General features: G+C 34.5%; 1 protein-coding gene across 2 annotated transcripts in view; it reads left to right on the plus strand.

Moving 5' to 3' along the window:
- The window catches only part of OBI1 (ORC ubiquitin ligase 1), a 42,892-nt gene that overhangs the window by 12,831 nt on the left and 17,568 nt on the right, over positions 1-12,493 (plus strand). The window contains exons 3-5 of one of the 2 annotated variants that reach the window (XM_080662081.1): positions 2,977-3,068; positions 4,419-4,667; positions 8,942-9,030. In XM_080662081.1, the coding sequence (XP_080518207.1) occupies positions 2,977-3,068; positions 4,419-4,667; positions 8,942-9,030 (430 nt within the window). The remainder of the gene's footprint in view (positions 1-2,976; positions 3,069-4,418; positions 4,668-8,941; positions 9,031-12,493) is intronic. The other variant, XM_080662082.1, reaches the window with a different exon arrangement.

The following is a 12,493-nucleotide window of genomic DNA, read 5'->3' on the forward strand; positions in this document are numbered from 1 at the left end:
ACTAAGAGATCTGAAAGAGGAATCGGAGATGGCTTCAAGGTTTCTTCCTTGGATACCTGGGTGAAGTCTGATAGAGGAATATTTCTCTGCTGTGCTGCATACTGTAGTATTAACCTTTCTGCCTCTAGTTTTTTACCTGTACTGAACTTCACCAAGGAGTCAAGTTTTTTCTTGCAAAATATGAGGTTAGATTATTAAAATAATTTAAATGTTTTTTTTCTAGCAGCTTCTCTTCATGTCTCTTCTCCTGGCTTCTTTCATTCATATGTAAGAAATATTTCATAAATTCTCTCAAGTAAAATAGTTCTATAGCATTTGGATAAAATATCCTGAAAAAGAACATCTGTAAAATGCCTTTGCTATCATGATGCTAAGAACAAAGAAGATAACCACAGCTTAAGTGAAAAGCTCTTGGGAAGAATTTATTTAGAATGTATTTGTAACGAGTCATTATTAGCATACAATAATGCTATGATTTATTATACATTGTAACTAGGTTGTTAAAATCAGTGAAATGGCACATTATTCTTTTTAGGGTGTTACCAGTGATTAGGTATGTTGGAATGAATAAATTGATTATATAATATACATTATAATGTATATGTATTATATATTATATATTATATATGGATAATATATGTATAATTATATATTAAGTATATAGATAACATTATATAATTTATTGGTTAAATATAAGTATAATCATTGATTTATCATTATTTAAGAATTGTCTGGTAGTACAAATGTGATAATTAATAAAATATAGCATTTACCTTTAATGAGTTTACTATAATAAGATACTCAGATAAATGAACTCAACTTAAGTTTTTTCTTATGGGTTTTCATTTTTTTTGCATTTAACTTTTTTTTTTAATCTTTATTGTTGAGAGTATCACAGATGTCCCCCGTTTTATCCCCATTGCCCCCCTCCACCCAGTTCCCACCCCACCCCAGGCCATCACCACCCTATTTTCTATGTCCATAGGTAATGCATATATGCATATAAGGTCTTTGATTGATCTCTTCCCGTCCCTCCCACCTCCACCCCCTTTTCTCTGAGATTCTTCAGTATGTTCCATGTTTCTATTTTATTAATTAATTTTGTTCATTAGAATTCTTATTTATTTTGAGTTTTAGATTCAATTGTTGATAGATATGAATTTATTGCCATTTTGTTGTTCATATTTTTATCTCTTCTTCTTCTTCTCCTTCTACCTCTTCCTCTTCTTCTTCTTCCTTTTCTTAAAGAAAACCCTTCAACATTTCATATAATGCTAGTTTGGTGGTGCTGAACTCCTTTAGCTTTTTCCTGTCTTTGAAGCTCTTTATCTGGCCTTCATTTCTAAATGATAGCTTTGCTGGATAGAGTAATCTTGGTTGTAGATCCTTGCTGTTCATCACTTTGAATATTTCTTGCCACTCCTTTCTGGCCTGCAAAGTTTCTTTTGAGAAATCAGCTGACAGTTGACAGAGCACTCCCTTGGAGGTAACTAACTGCTTTTAAGATTCTCTTTAATTTTTTTAAAAAATATATTTTATTGATTTTTTACAGAGAGGAAGGGAGAGGGATAGAGAGTTAGAAACATCAATGAGAGAGAAACATCGATCAGCTGCCTCCTGCACACCCCCCACTGGGGATGTGCCCGCAACCAAGGTACATGCCCTTGACCGGAATCGAACCTGGGACCTTTCAGTCCGCAGGCCGACGCTCTATCTACTGAGCCAAACCGGTTTCAGCAAGATTCTCTTTAATTTTTGGCATTTTAATTATGATGTGTCTTGGTGTGGGCCTCTTTGGGTTCCTCTTGTTTGAGACTCTGCACTTCCTGGACTTGTAAGTCTGTTTCTTTCACCAGGTAGGGGAAGTTTTCTGTCATTATTTCTTCAAATAGGTTTTCAATATCTTGCTCTCTTTCTTCTCCTCTGGCACCCCCATAATGTGTATGTTGGTACACTTGAAGTTGTCCCAGAGGCTCCTTATACTATCTTCATATTTTTGGATTCTTTTTTCTTTTTGCTCTTCTGGTTGGGTGTTTTTTGTTTCCTCATATTCCAAATCCTTGATTTGATTCTCAGCATCTTCTACTTTACTGTTGAATCCCTGTAAATTATTCTTTATTTCAGTTAGTGTATGCTTAATTTCTGAATGGTCCTTTTTCATGTGTTTGAAATTCTCATTAAGATTCTTGTAAGTTTTGCCCTAACCAGTTTGGCTCAGTGGATAGAGCATTGGCCTGCGGACTCAAGGGGCCCAGGTTCGATTCTAGTCAAGGCCATGTACCTTGGTTGCGGGCACATACCCAGTAGTGAGTGTACAGGAGGCAGCTGATCAATGTTTCTTTCTCATCGATGTTTCTAATTCTCTATCCCTGTCCCTTCCTCTCTGTAAAAAATCAATAAAGTATATTTTTAAAAAAAGAAAAAAGATTCTTGTAAGTTTCAGTAAGTCCCTTGAAGCTCTCATTAAGATCCTTGAGCAACCTTATAACCATTGTTTTGAACTCTGTATCCAGTAGTTTGCTTGCTTCCATTTCTTTCATTTGTGACATGTTTCTTTGTTTCCACATTTTGGCTACTTTCCTGTGTTTATTTCTATGTATTAGGTAGATCTGGTATGTCTCCTGGACTTGTCTCAATACACTTTCTTTACTTCTGTAGTTGCAGAACTTCCATTCAGCCAGATTTCAAGCAGTTCTGAATGATGGTTGTTCTGTATTTTAGTGGTAATTTTCATGTGGTTGTGGGAGGCGGCAAGTATCGGTGTTTACCTACACTGCCATTTTGTTTCTCTCTTAAGGTATTATTTGATATTTATCTTTTCTCCAGTTTAAGATAGAGAAAAGGCCAAGATGGCAGCCCCAAATATGTATATAAGTAAAAGTTAACTAGGAAACTATATAAAACAATAAGAAAAAGGTTCATTTTCATTCTGCCCAAATTAGAGTGAAAAGTTAGGTATGTTTTTTTTTCACGTAGGAGGGACAAGTGAAAGTGAACCTATGCTAAGCCATACAGTCCGGAAGCACCTTCGGAAAACTAGACTTGAGTTACTCCACAAAGAATATGAGGTAAATAATAATTAAAATTTAAAATGATGATAGCATTGAATTCAAGGTAAAACTGAGCTATCTTGGGCCCTGGACTTCTTAGAGTAAACATCCAATGAAATCTTATTTAAATGCCAATTTAAAAATGTCTTATTCGATGAGTTCTTTTTTCCTTTCCTATTTCAAATCGAGGAAAGGAATAGATAGAAGCATTTCCTTTGTTTTAATTTAAAATCTGTCCTCAGCAGACACATCATTTTGTAAGTATTTGCTCTCTAAGAAATTGGAAAATAAAAGAAACCCTCTTATGAAAGTCAGTCTTCCAACCCCCACAAGGCATTATGCATGCTCTGGCAATTCTATAGTCCTCATTCTGTTTTTGTTTCTTCCAATAAATTCACTGGTATGTTCATTCATATATGTGTGTTTCTGCTTATATTTGTTTATTCATTAATATATTAATTCAAACTAAGTGATTTTCTTATTTTATAATGCTATTTAACATGAAATGTATTGTGATTTAAAATATTAAATAGTACTGTGTTAATTCTAAAATGTATTCTCACATACTTAATGAATATTTATCATACTTAGGTACTCATCAAATTAATCCTCTAGGAGATCACTGGCATATTGAGCTACTTGGAGTTTATTTTCTAACAGCAGAATTTCTCATGGTCTTAGTTTAAGAAGGGTACCTGTTTTAGATGAATAAATGGTATTACAGAAAAGAGTTCTAGTCCAAATGTTTAACAATTGGATTTAAGATTATAAGCAGTTCCAGATGTTGAAATCTAATACTTAGTCACAGTGGTTATTGAAGAACCAGAATGTAGAAAATAAAAATTAACTACAGATTTTATTCTGAAATGGAAAGTGGGAGGAAATAGCTTATGGTTTCAACTCCTACTTCAAATACAGAAGCAAAAATACAATCATCAAACAAAACTATAATAGATCACCTTCATCAATACTGTATTTTTTTTAATTTCCCTTAGTAAAGCAATTAAACATGCCTTAGAATTTTCTTCTGAGAAATCTATTTCCTTGTTGAATTCATGTGACTTTTGTTTCCTGGATATCTTAAATAAAATAAAAGATTTGACATTTTTATTTTTTAAAACCACAAACTATCATTGAATCTAAATGAAATCAGTGGAAATACCAGTTGTTGTTGTTTTTTATTGGAATGCCAGTTTTTATCTAAGTCGAAATACATTTTGAGAATTTCAGCTGTAATATTCTGCATCCATAATTATTCTGATACATAAAGAATTCGTGTATCTACAGAATTCTGAGTATAAAGTGTAAAAACCCATTGGCCTCAAGTTAGTATATGTATGTGCTAATGGCTATGCAATGCTTTTTCAGGATGAAATAGATTGTCTGCAGAAAGAGGTAGAAGAGCTTAAGAATAAAAATCTCAGCTTGGAGTCACAGATCAAGACTATTCTAGATCCTTTAACCTTGATGCAGGGCAATCAAAATGAAGACAAACATCCAGTTGCAGATAATTCAAGTAAAATTGACCCAGAAACTGTAGCAGAGTGGAAGAAAAAACTTAGAACAGCTAATGAAATCTATGAAAAAGTGAAAGATGATGTGGATAAGTTAAAGGAGGTAAGTTGTGATTTTTTAAAAATTTTAATATATGTAGCTTTTAAATTTCTATTATAGTTTTCATTTAAATTCTATAATATTGTAAGTACCTTCAGAAGTATAAATAGTAAAATGTTATCTTGACTCATCATTAGATGGTTTGTGGGGAAAGGACAAAAATCCCTGAATTAGCATTAATAAGGAATAGGAAAACTTTTTCTCTTAAAATGTTATTAGCTGCCAAGAAATATAAGGTGGTTCCATTTGTGACTATAATTGGAGACTCTAGTGCTTTTATATGAGTTTGCATCTTCTTGTAGGAGAGTGACATCAGTTTAAAGGATGTGTTTCTATTTCCCCTCTTTGTGGTTTACTTTAACTTTTTTAAAGCTTATGTCAGTGACTGCCCTGTATGCATAAAAACAAACACATATCCATTCCCCTACCTATAAAATGAAAGACTTGGATTATATCTTTTCTAGCACTACCATTCTCTGATATTTAATATTGTAAATAGTTAAAGGCATAATGACTAATATCAAGAGAGCTCTGAGTAGCCTCTTTAGACTACTTTATGCAAAAGAATATTGTGCCTTATGAGGCAGGTTCATTTTTTTCAAATTATCATTCCATCCATCTAACAAGATAGAGAAAGCATAGGTGAAAAAGCCAAACCTCTAGGATTTTCCAGTCTAGGAAAGGAGATGAGATGCATGCAGTCATCACTAGAGATTATAATCAAGTGCTGTTGAGCTTTGTTGGTCAAAGGGACTATCCTTTAGCTTGACTTCAAGTTTATCCACAGTGGAGTCCTTTGTGCTGAATGGAGATGGTTTTGTGATATCCAGATCCATAGCCACCCATTTAAAGTATCTACATTCCCTTAAAATACTGTTACTGTGCTGAATTACCAAATCCCACTTCCTAAAATCATCAATGGGCTCTATATGATATTTTAAAGTAGTACCACATACCCGTCCTCAGATCCTTAGTGAGGTTAAGTAGCAGAAAAATATCTGCAGCTTAGTGTAAATACTAAGCTATTTTCACACACACACCACACACACACACACACACACACACACACACACACACACACACACACACAGACACACACACACACACGAAATTTTATTTGGGTTCAGCAAAGGCCCAAATAAGAGAAAGAAGAGAACTCAATGCTTTTAGAGAAAAAAATAAACTACTACATAATGGCACTGAGTTTATTATAAGCTTAGGAGAAGTGTGTAGTTTCTTTGGAATTGATAGCTAACATTATTAGCATGTTGATTTGTCTAAGAAGAGGACACAAAAAGGAAAGACAACTGGGAAGTTAGACTATTTATCAATCTACCATGTCTCCTTTAACTTCCCTTCCTCTTCTTGAGCCATCAGTAAGTTCTGTATGATCTCATTTATATTTATTAAACTTTATTTAAGTTTTTGGCAATCAGTGTTTCTTAGATCATGAGGCTTGGTATGAAAAGTTTACTCGGGGCTCCTAAGCTTGGTGTAGGGCCGTGGTCAGCAAACTGCGGCTCACGAGCCACATGTGGCTCTTTGGCCCCTTGAGTGTGGCTCTTCCACAAAATACCACGGCCTGGGCGAGTCTATTTTGAAGAAGTGGCGTTAGAAGAAGTTTAAGTTTAAAAAATGTGGCTCTCAAAAGAAATTTCAATCGTTGTACTATTGATATTTGGCTCTGTTGACTAATGAGTTTGCCGACCAATGGTGTAGGGGATGTATGTAAAAGAAATTTACATAAAACACAGTTTTTCTTTGCTTTTTAAAGGCCACATGTTAATTCAATACTCAAAGCTATCCTGAGACCTCAGAATTATGTGGGATATTTAGTAAGCCCATTTTGGATGCTTAGTGATGGTATTAGGTAGTACTAGGCAATAACCTGGGGCATAAATGAATCTAAAAACATGGACTACAGGGGAAAAACTTGAATGTGAAGTATAAAATTATATACTATAAATCAAAAACAGGGGTACAAAAGATTCAGAATAAAGGTCTATTTAGAATGAGTGAAATGGCCCCCCCCCTTTTTTTTTTGATGTTTTTAGGACAGAGTGAGTTTTGAACCTTTATGAAGCTAGTTTCATTATCCAGTCAGTGTTGAGAATACAAAATAGCTAAAGACTTCATTACTCTCTTAGATGCAAAAAATAGGAAAACTTTACCCTGTGTAATCTTTACCCTCCTAACCCTTCTGAACTTGAAAATATCTCCTGATTTTTGAGGAACTAGCCAGCCCATAAAGAGAGCCATATGCTGGCGAGAGACCTTAAAATATAATGATACAATACAGAGGGGATGGAGAAAAGAAATCTCAAATGAGTTTCTAATTTAAGCTTATCAACATCATCAAAAAGCATTCACTAAGTGCCTCCTCCTCTTATGGTGCTGTGCTTGAGAGCTTAATTCATTGTCTGTGTCTATGAGGAAGTAAATGACTTTCCTTATATCTTCAGAGAGGCAGTAATGGTGTTTATCAGTCACTTAAAGAATTAACCCTCCACAGTCCTTGTTGTTTTACAACCATAAAGACAAGCAGTTGCTCAGAGTCCAAAAGGAACCTGGATGAACCTAAGAGAGTTAGGCTTGTGCCCAACAGAATGTCCTCTGCCTTGATTCTCTTATCATTCTCTTAGGATATTTATTTGTATGTGGGTAGGCAAGTAATACAGTCAGAAGTTCTGGAAACTGGTCAAAAACATTGGTCAAATTTTTGAAATCTGTTTTTAAGTCTTCCTAGTTTAAACCTTTTTGTTGACAACAGTTCTTGTGACCTGTTCACTTTGAATGTGAATGTTCCAGTCTAACAAAGAATTTCTCCTGCCAGCTTCATGAGGTTGGTTTCTACTCCAGGGAGTCTTATTTTTCTATGGAATTAATAAATGCAATGACTAGGGAATTTAAAGGAGTAACTTTTAAGAAACCTCTACAATCTAGGCACATTTCATTTTAGGCTGTCCAGAATCAATATTGGGCCTCTAGATCAAGCATGTCAAACTCAAAGGCTAACACAGGCCAAATAAACAAGGTTTAAGTTTATGTGAGCCGCAAAAAAACAAAAGCTTCAATTTTCATAAAAACGTAGGGTTATTTTGATAGGGACATGCTGAATACAAAGGGCTGAAATAAATGAGTAATCGTTAACATAAAATAATAAAACATTTTAATAAAAAATTAATATTTTTTCTTGAACATTAACTTACCAGACACTGAATAACTGCACAAATTAATAAGCATAACACAAATAAACCTATTTTTCTTGTTCTCCAAAAGCAAAATATTTTCTGTTGCACACACCAAACAAGTCAGTACAAGACTAATGATGTGGTAATCAGCTGCTAAAATATTTGCTGCTAGTATTAGTGGAGAGAAATGGTGCACCTGTGCGGTAAGGCATATAGGGGAAATGAATGCAACATGATTATAGTAATCAGTCATTAGCTAACATTGTAGTTCATTATTAATAATTATGTATAACAGGATACTGTAAAAATTAAGTTATGAAATTTTTATTAAAACATTTCTTACGCATCATTATATTGGCTGGGCCACAAAAATATTCATTGTGGTTTGCATGCGGCCCATGGGCCATGAGTTTGACATGCTTGCTCTAGATTTTCTAGCAATTAATGTTTTGTTAAGCAATTTTTAGGTATCAGAATTAAAAAAAAAAAAAAAGAAAACCGTACTTGGGGTTTTTTTTATTATTTAATCAAGAGATCCATAGAATTTATTAGAAAATATTAACTCAATTTTGAGAGTCTCAGAAGTTGTGAGCCAGGGCATTTGGGGAAGCCTTTTGAAGAAAGAAAGCAAATCTAATCAGATTAGATTTGTTACCACTAAAAAACTATTGTGAAGTAGCAACCAAAAATCAATATTATAGCTCAAGAATTAACTCTTAGCATTAGTTTTGTGAATAATTGCATATGGTATAATGTTACCATGCTTAGAATATTCACTTATGTGAAAAAGGAAAAAAAAAAATCACCATTACTATAGTCCTTTAATGACCCGTAACTAACATAGCTTCGTTTATTTCCCTGGATAGGAGATTTGCAAAGTGCTTGGGGAATATGGATTTAAAATGCTTGGTTGTATTCACAATTTCATAAGTCATTCCCTGTGGTGATTTTAAGTTTCTGAAGGCCATATTCCAGCATTCAGTTTTCTGCTATTATCACTCTAAAAAATACTGGTGGCTCATGTTATAAATTTTACAAGGCACTTTTATTTTAGCTTATACTTAATTATTTTTAATTTTTTTTAAGGCAAATAAAAAACTAAAATTGGAAAATGGTGGCCTAGTGAGGGAGAATTTACGACTGAAGGCTGAAGTTGATAACAGATCACCACAGAAGTATGTATTTTGTTCACAGAGCAATGTTTCAAATTATGTAAATGTTTTAGAATAAGCTGTTATTGTCTGTCAAATGTGTTTTTCATTGAAACATATAGGTTTAAGTAGAATGTCTTGCATCTAAAAGTCAAGTGTATGGTTATGTTATTGGTAAAATCTTAGTTTCAGTTAAAGCTAATTTTGAAGAAAGGATTTCATTTTTATCCTTTTTCCTTATGTGATTAGCAAAAGGGTTGTTTTGTGACCTAAAACCGATGAACTTTTACTTGGTTTTACATATAACTGTTTAATAGAACTAACAAAGAATAGGGAGATAACATAATGTCCTTCAGAAGTTTTCTGAACTATTCTTAATAATAGTAAATATTCATATAGCGCTTTCTCTTTGCGAGGTACAATAACCTATGATGTACAACTGATATTATTCTCCTTTTATGGATGAAGAAACAGAGGCATAAAGATGGTAAATTAATTTATCTAAACCTGCACAGCTAGTATGTTATTTAAATAGGATTTGAACCCAGGTAGTCCAGCCCCAGAGTCCATGCTCTGTTCCATTACTTGAAAACCATTACACTTTTGCATTACCTATTACACTAAAAATCTATCTGAAATAGAATTTAAGGTATTAATAGTTGGATTTTGGACTGATTTGAACTATACAATTAAGTGATTTCATTCTTCCTTTGTGATGGGATAGTTTTCATTCCATTCCACAATCTCAGAGATGGCAAGTGTTGACCCACTTAACCCTTAGTTTGTCTGTTTAAAATGATAAGAAAGAGTTGAGACTTACGAGTTAAAGAGGGAGAAAAAGATGGGGGATACAGCACTTAGGTTTTTCTTCTTCTAGAAAAAAAAAGACAAGTGAGAAGAGAATATGGCCCCATCCCTCTCTGAGGTATGGCATATCAGAACTCCATACTTTCTTCCTGTCTAACCACTAGACTTCCTTTCTTCCTAGTGGAAAAAGACAAGGCAGAATGAAAATTTTTCCTACCAGAAATAGTTCTCTGCTTGTCATTTGAAAAGGAGAAAATGTTGCCTTCAGTAAAACAAAATGTAATATCAGGAAATGGTAGAAGTAAACCATAATTGCTCAAAACAGAGATAACTAACCAATAGAAAAGAAACATAGCTTTTACTTTTAAATAGTTCCTTCCCCTGTGCTCTGCAACCTCATTTTGCTTTCATTTCAGATAATGACAAATTAGTGAAATAAGCTTAGGAAGTGTTGCTGGTATGTGGTGGTTTTGAGTCTCTGCTCCTCTCATTTATTGGCAGCTCGCCTTGCCAGTCATAGTAATTCTTGTCCATTAGCCATTTCCCACAGCATGCTGAATGGAACTAAAGCTATTTTGTTTGTAGCTTTTATTTCTTGAAAGGTTGCCCACCAGATTTCAGATTTAATGCCAGGCACCAAGATGTGTGTTTTTAAATATCCATGGCTCCATCCTGGTAAGTAACTGAAGAATCTCACCGGAAGAAACCTGGACTCAATTCTAATAAGCAGCCATACTTCTGAATCCCATATAACTCTGGATTTGCTATCTTTAACTTCCATTCCATCCCTTCAGGGTAAGGGGCCACTTTCACTTTAAAAACGATTTGAACTAACCCCTATTCCAGATCAATTTACAATGCATTGAGGTATTAAATGCATTGCATTTGATTTATAGCCTTGTTTACTCTGCATCACCAAACCCTAGTGGGATTCAGAGAGAAGCTGACCACAGCTGAAAATATCCAGATCTGGTTCACCTGAGGAGAGCTTCTATTTATATTGAAAATAATATGAAAATTCAAGAGTTTAAAACTACCTGCAAGCAAATAAAAACCATCCATTCCATTTTGTTCCCTTGATTAGGAAGCACCTTGACCAGTTATTTTTCTCTTGTCTACTTGGTTAGATGCCAGTATAAATTTAGAAAATGGAGGTGGGTTGTAGTAATGAGCGTCTTTATCAAAGAAGCAGGACTTGAGCTGAGCTTTGAAGGATGGAGATTTCAGTGAGGAGGAGAACATTTTGGGTCAGAGAAAACATCTTGAGCTGAGAGGAGCACTATGTGGTCCCTTCAGCTCTAGAACCTTCTCTCCAGTAGCAGCCAAACATCATGCTCAAGAAAAGTGATAGCCTCCCTCTCGAACTCATCAGAGCAGAAGTCTTTTATGTCATTTACACATCTGTTCATTGTGACCGTCATCACCCTAGTAAATAGCTGATTAGCACGACCCTTCTACATCCACCACTCTGCTCTAAGCAGAAAGGCCTGGTCTCAGCCTCTTATGTAGTGTGGAGTGCCAAGAGTGTTACAACTCCACATGGTAAGAAACAACAAGAATGATGAGAGGAAGTTGAAGGGAAGACTGAAAGTATTGCATTTCTTATACCACTGAATTTTCTTGGCTTCAATTACTATTCCTAAACTGTGCCAAGAAATGGGATGTATTTGTCTTTGATAGAGTTAGGAGTTCCTTGGTGACTTTTTAGCTTGAAGAGGTATGAAGAATTGACTTGTAAAGTATTTAAAAGTTCCATGCCTTCTCTCTGTGTTCTCTGTTTAGTTGTGCCATTTTTATGTTCTAGGTGTGCTAAGCAGGGTTTGTGCCATGTTGCCAGCTATTATGAGGCTTTAGCAGAGCAGCTATTTTTGCTGTCAGCTATTAACTCACCTTAATAGCATAGGGTATAAAGATCTATATATAAAACTTCACAGGTCATTTATATCAAACTTGGTTATAATTGGATTAATGGCTTACTTTCTATAAATATGGATTCAGGAATGTTATGTTCTTTTAATTGTGTCTTTAGTGAGATCTATGGGTTTGATAATGACTCCTTGCATGCAGCAGCTCTTTTATTGCATAGCAACCCCAAGACTGTCAATATGAACCAATCTTCTTCACCCAACTCCTGAGGGAAGATAAAGGCTACAGATACCCTTTAGACAGTGAGCAGTATTTCCTGTTTTTAGTATATGAAAAGAAGTGCTCTAAAGAGGAATGAATGAATAGACTTCACAGATTACAATCTGTGCTTTTCTTCCATTTATGCTGTATTTATGTTTACTATATTTATGTTCCATGTGTAGTCTCATCTATTCCCATGGCTTTAATGATATCTACCATATGTGAGAGGTTACAAAATAAAATTTATATCTTTGGCCTTGCCCATTCTTCTGAACTTTGGATTCTTGTTTCTATCTGTCTACTTTATACTTTCACCTGAATTCCTATACCTTAAATTTAGAGCAATTGTAACATTGTAGCTATTGTAACATTGGAATGGTAACACATTACTCATGTTTGTGGTGATACTAGTGTAAACAAACCCACTGTGCTGTCAGTTGTATAAAAGTATAGCACATACAATTACAGTAGTGGGCTATACCATCTAGGTTTGTGTAAGTGCACCTAATGATGCATTTCTCAGAGCATATATTCATCATTAAGTAGAAAATGA

This window comes from Plecotus auritus (genome assembly GCF_963455305.1).
Source record: "Plecotus auritus genome assembly, chromosome: 3".
In the NCBI taxonomy this organism is placed as follows: Eukaryota; Metazoa; Chordata; class Mammalia; order Chiroptera; family Vespertilionidae; genus Plecotus; species Plecotus auritus.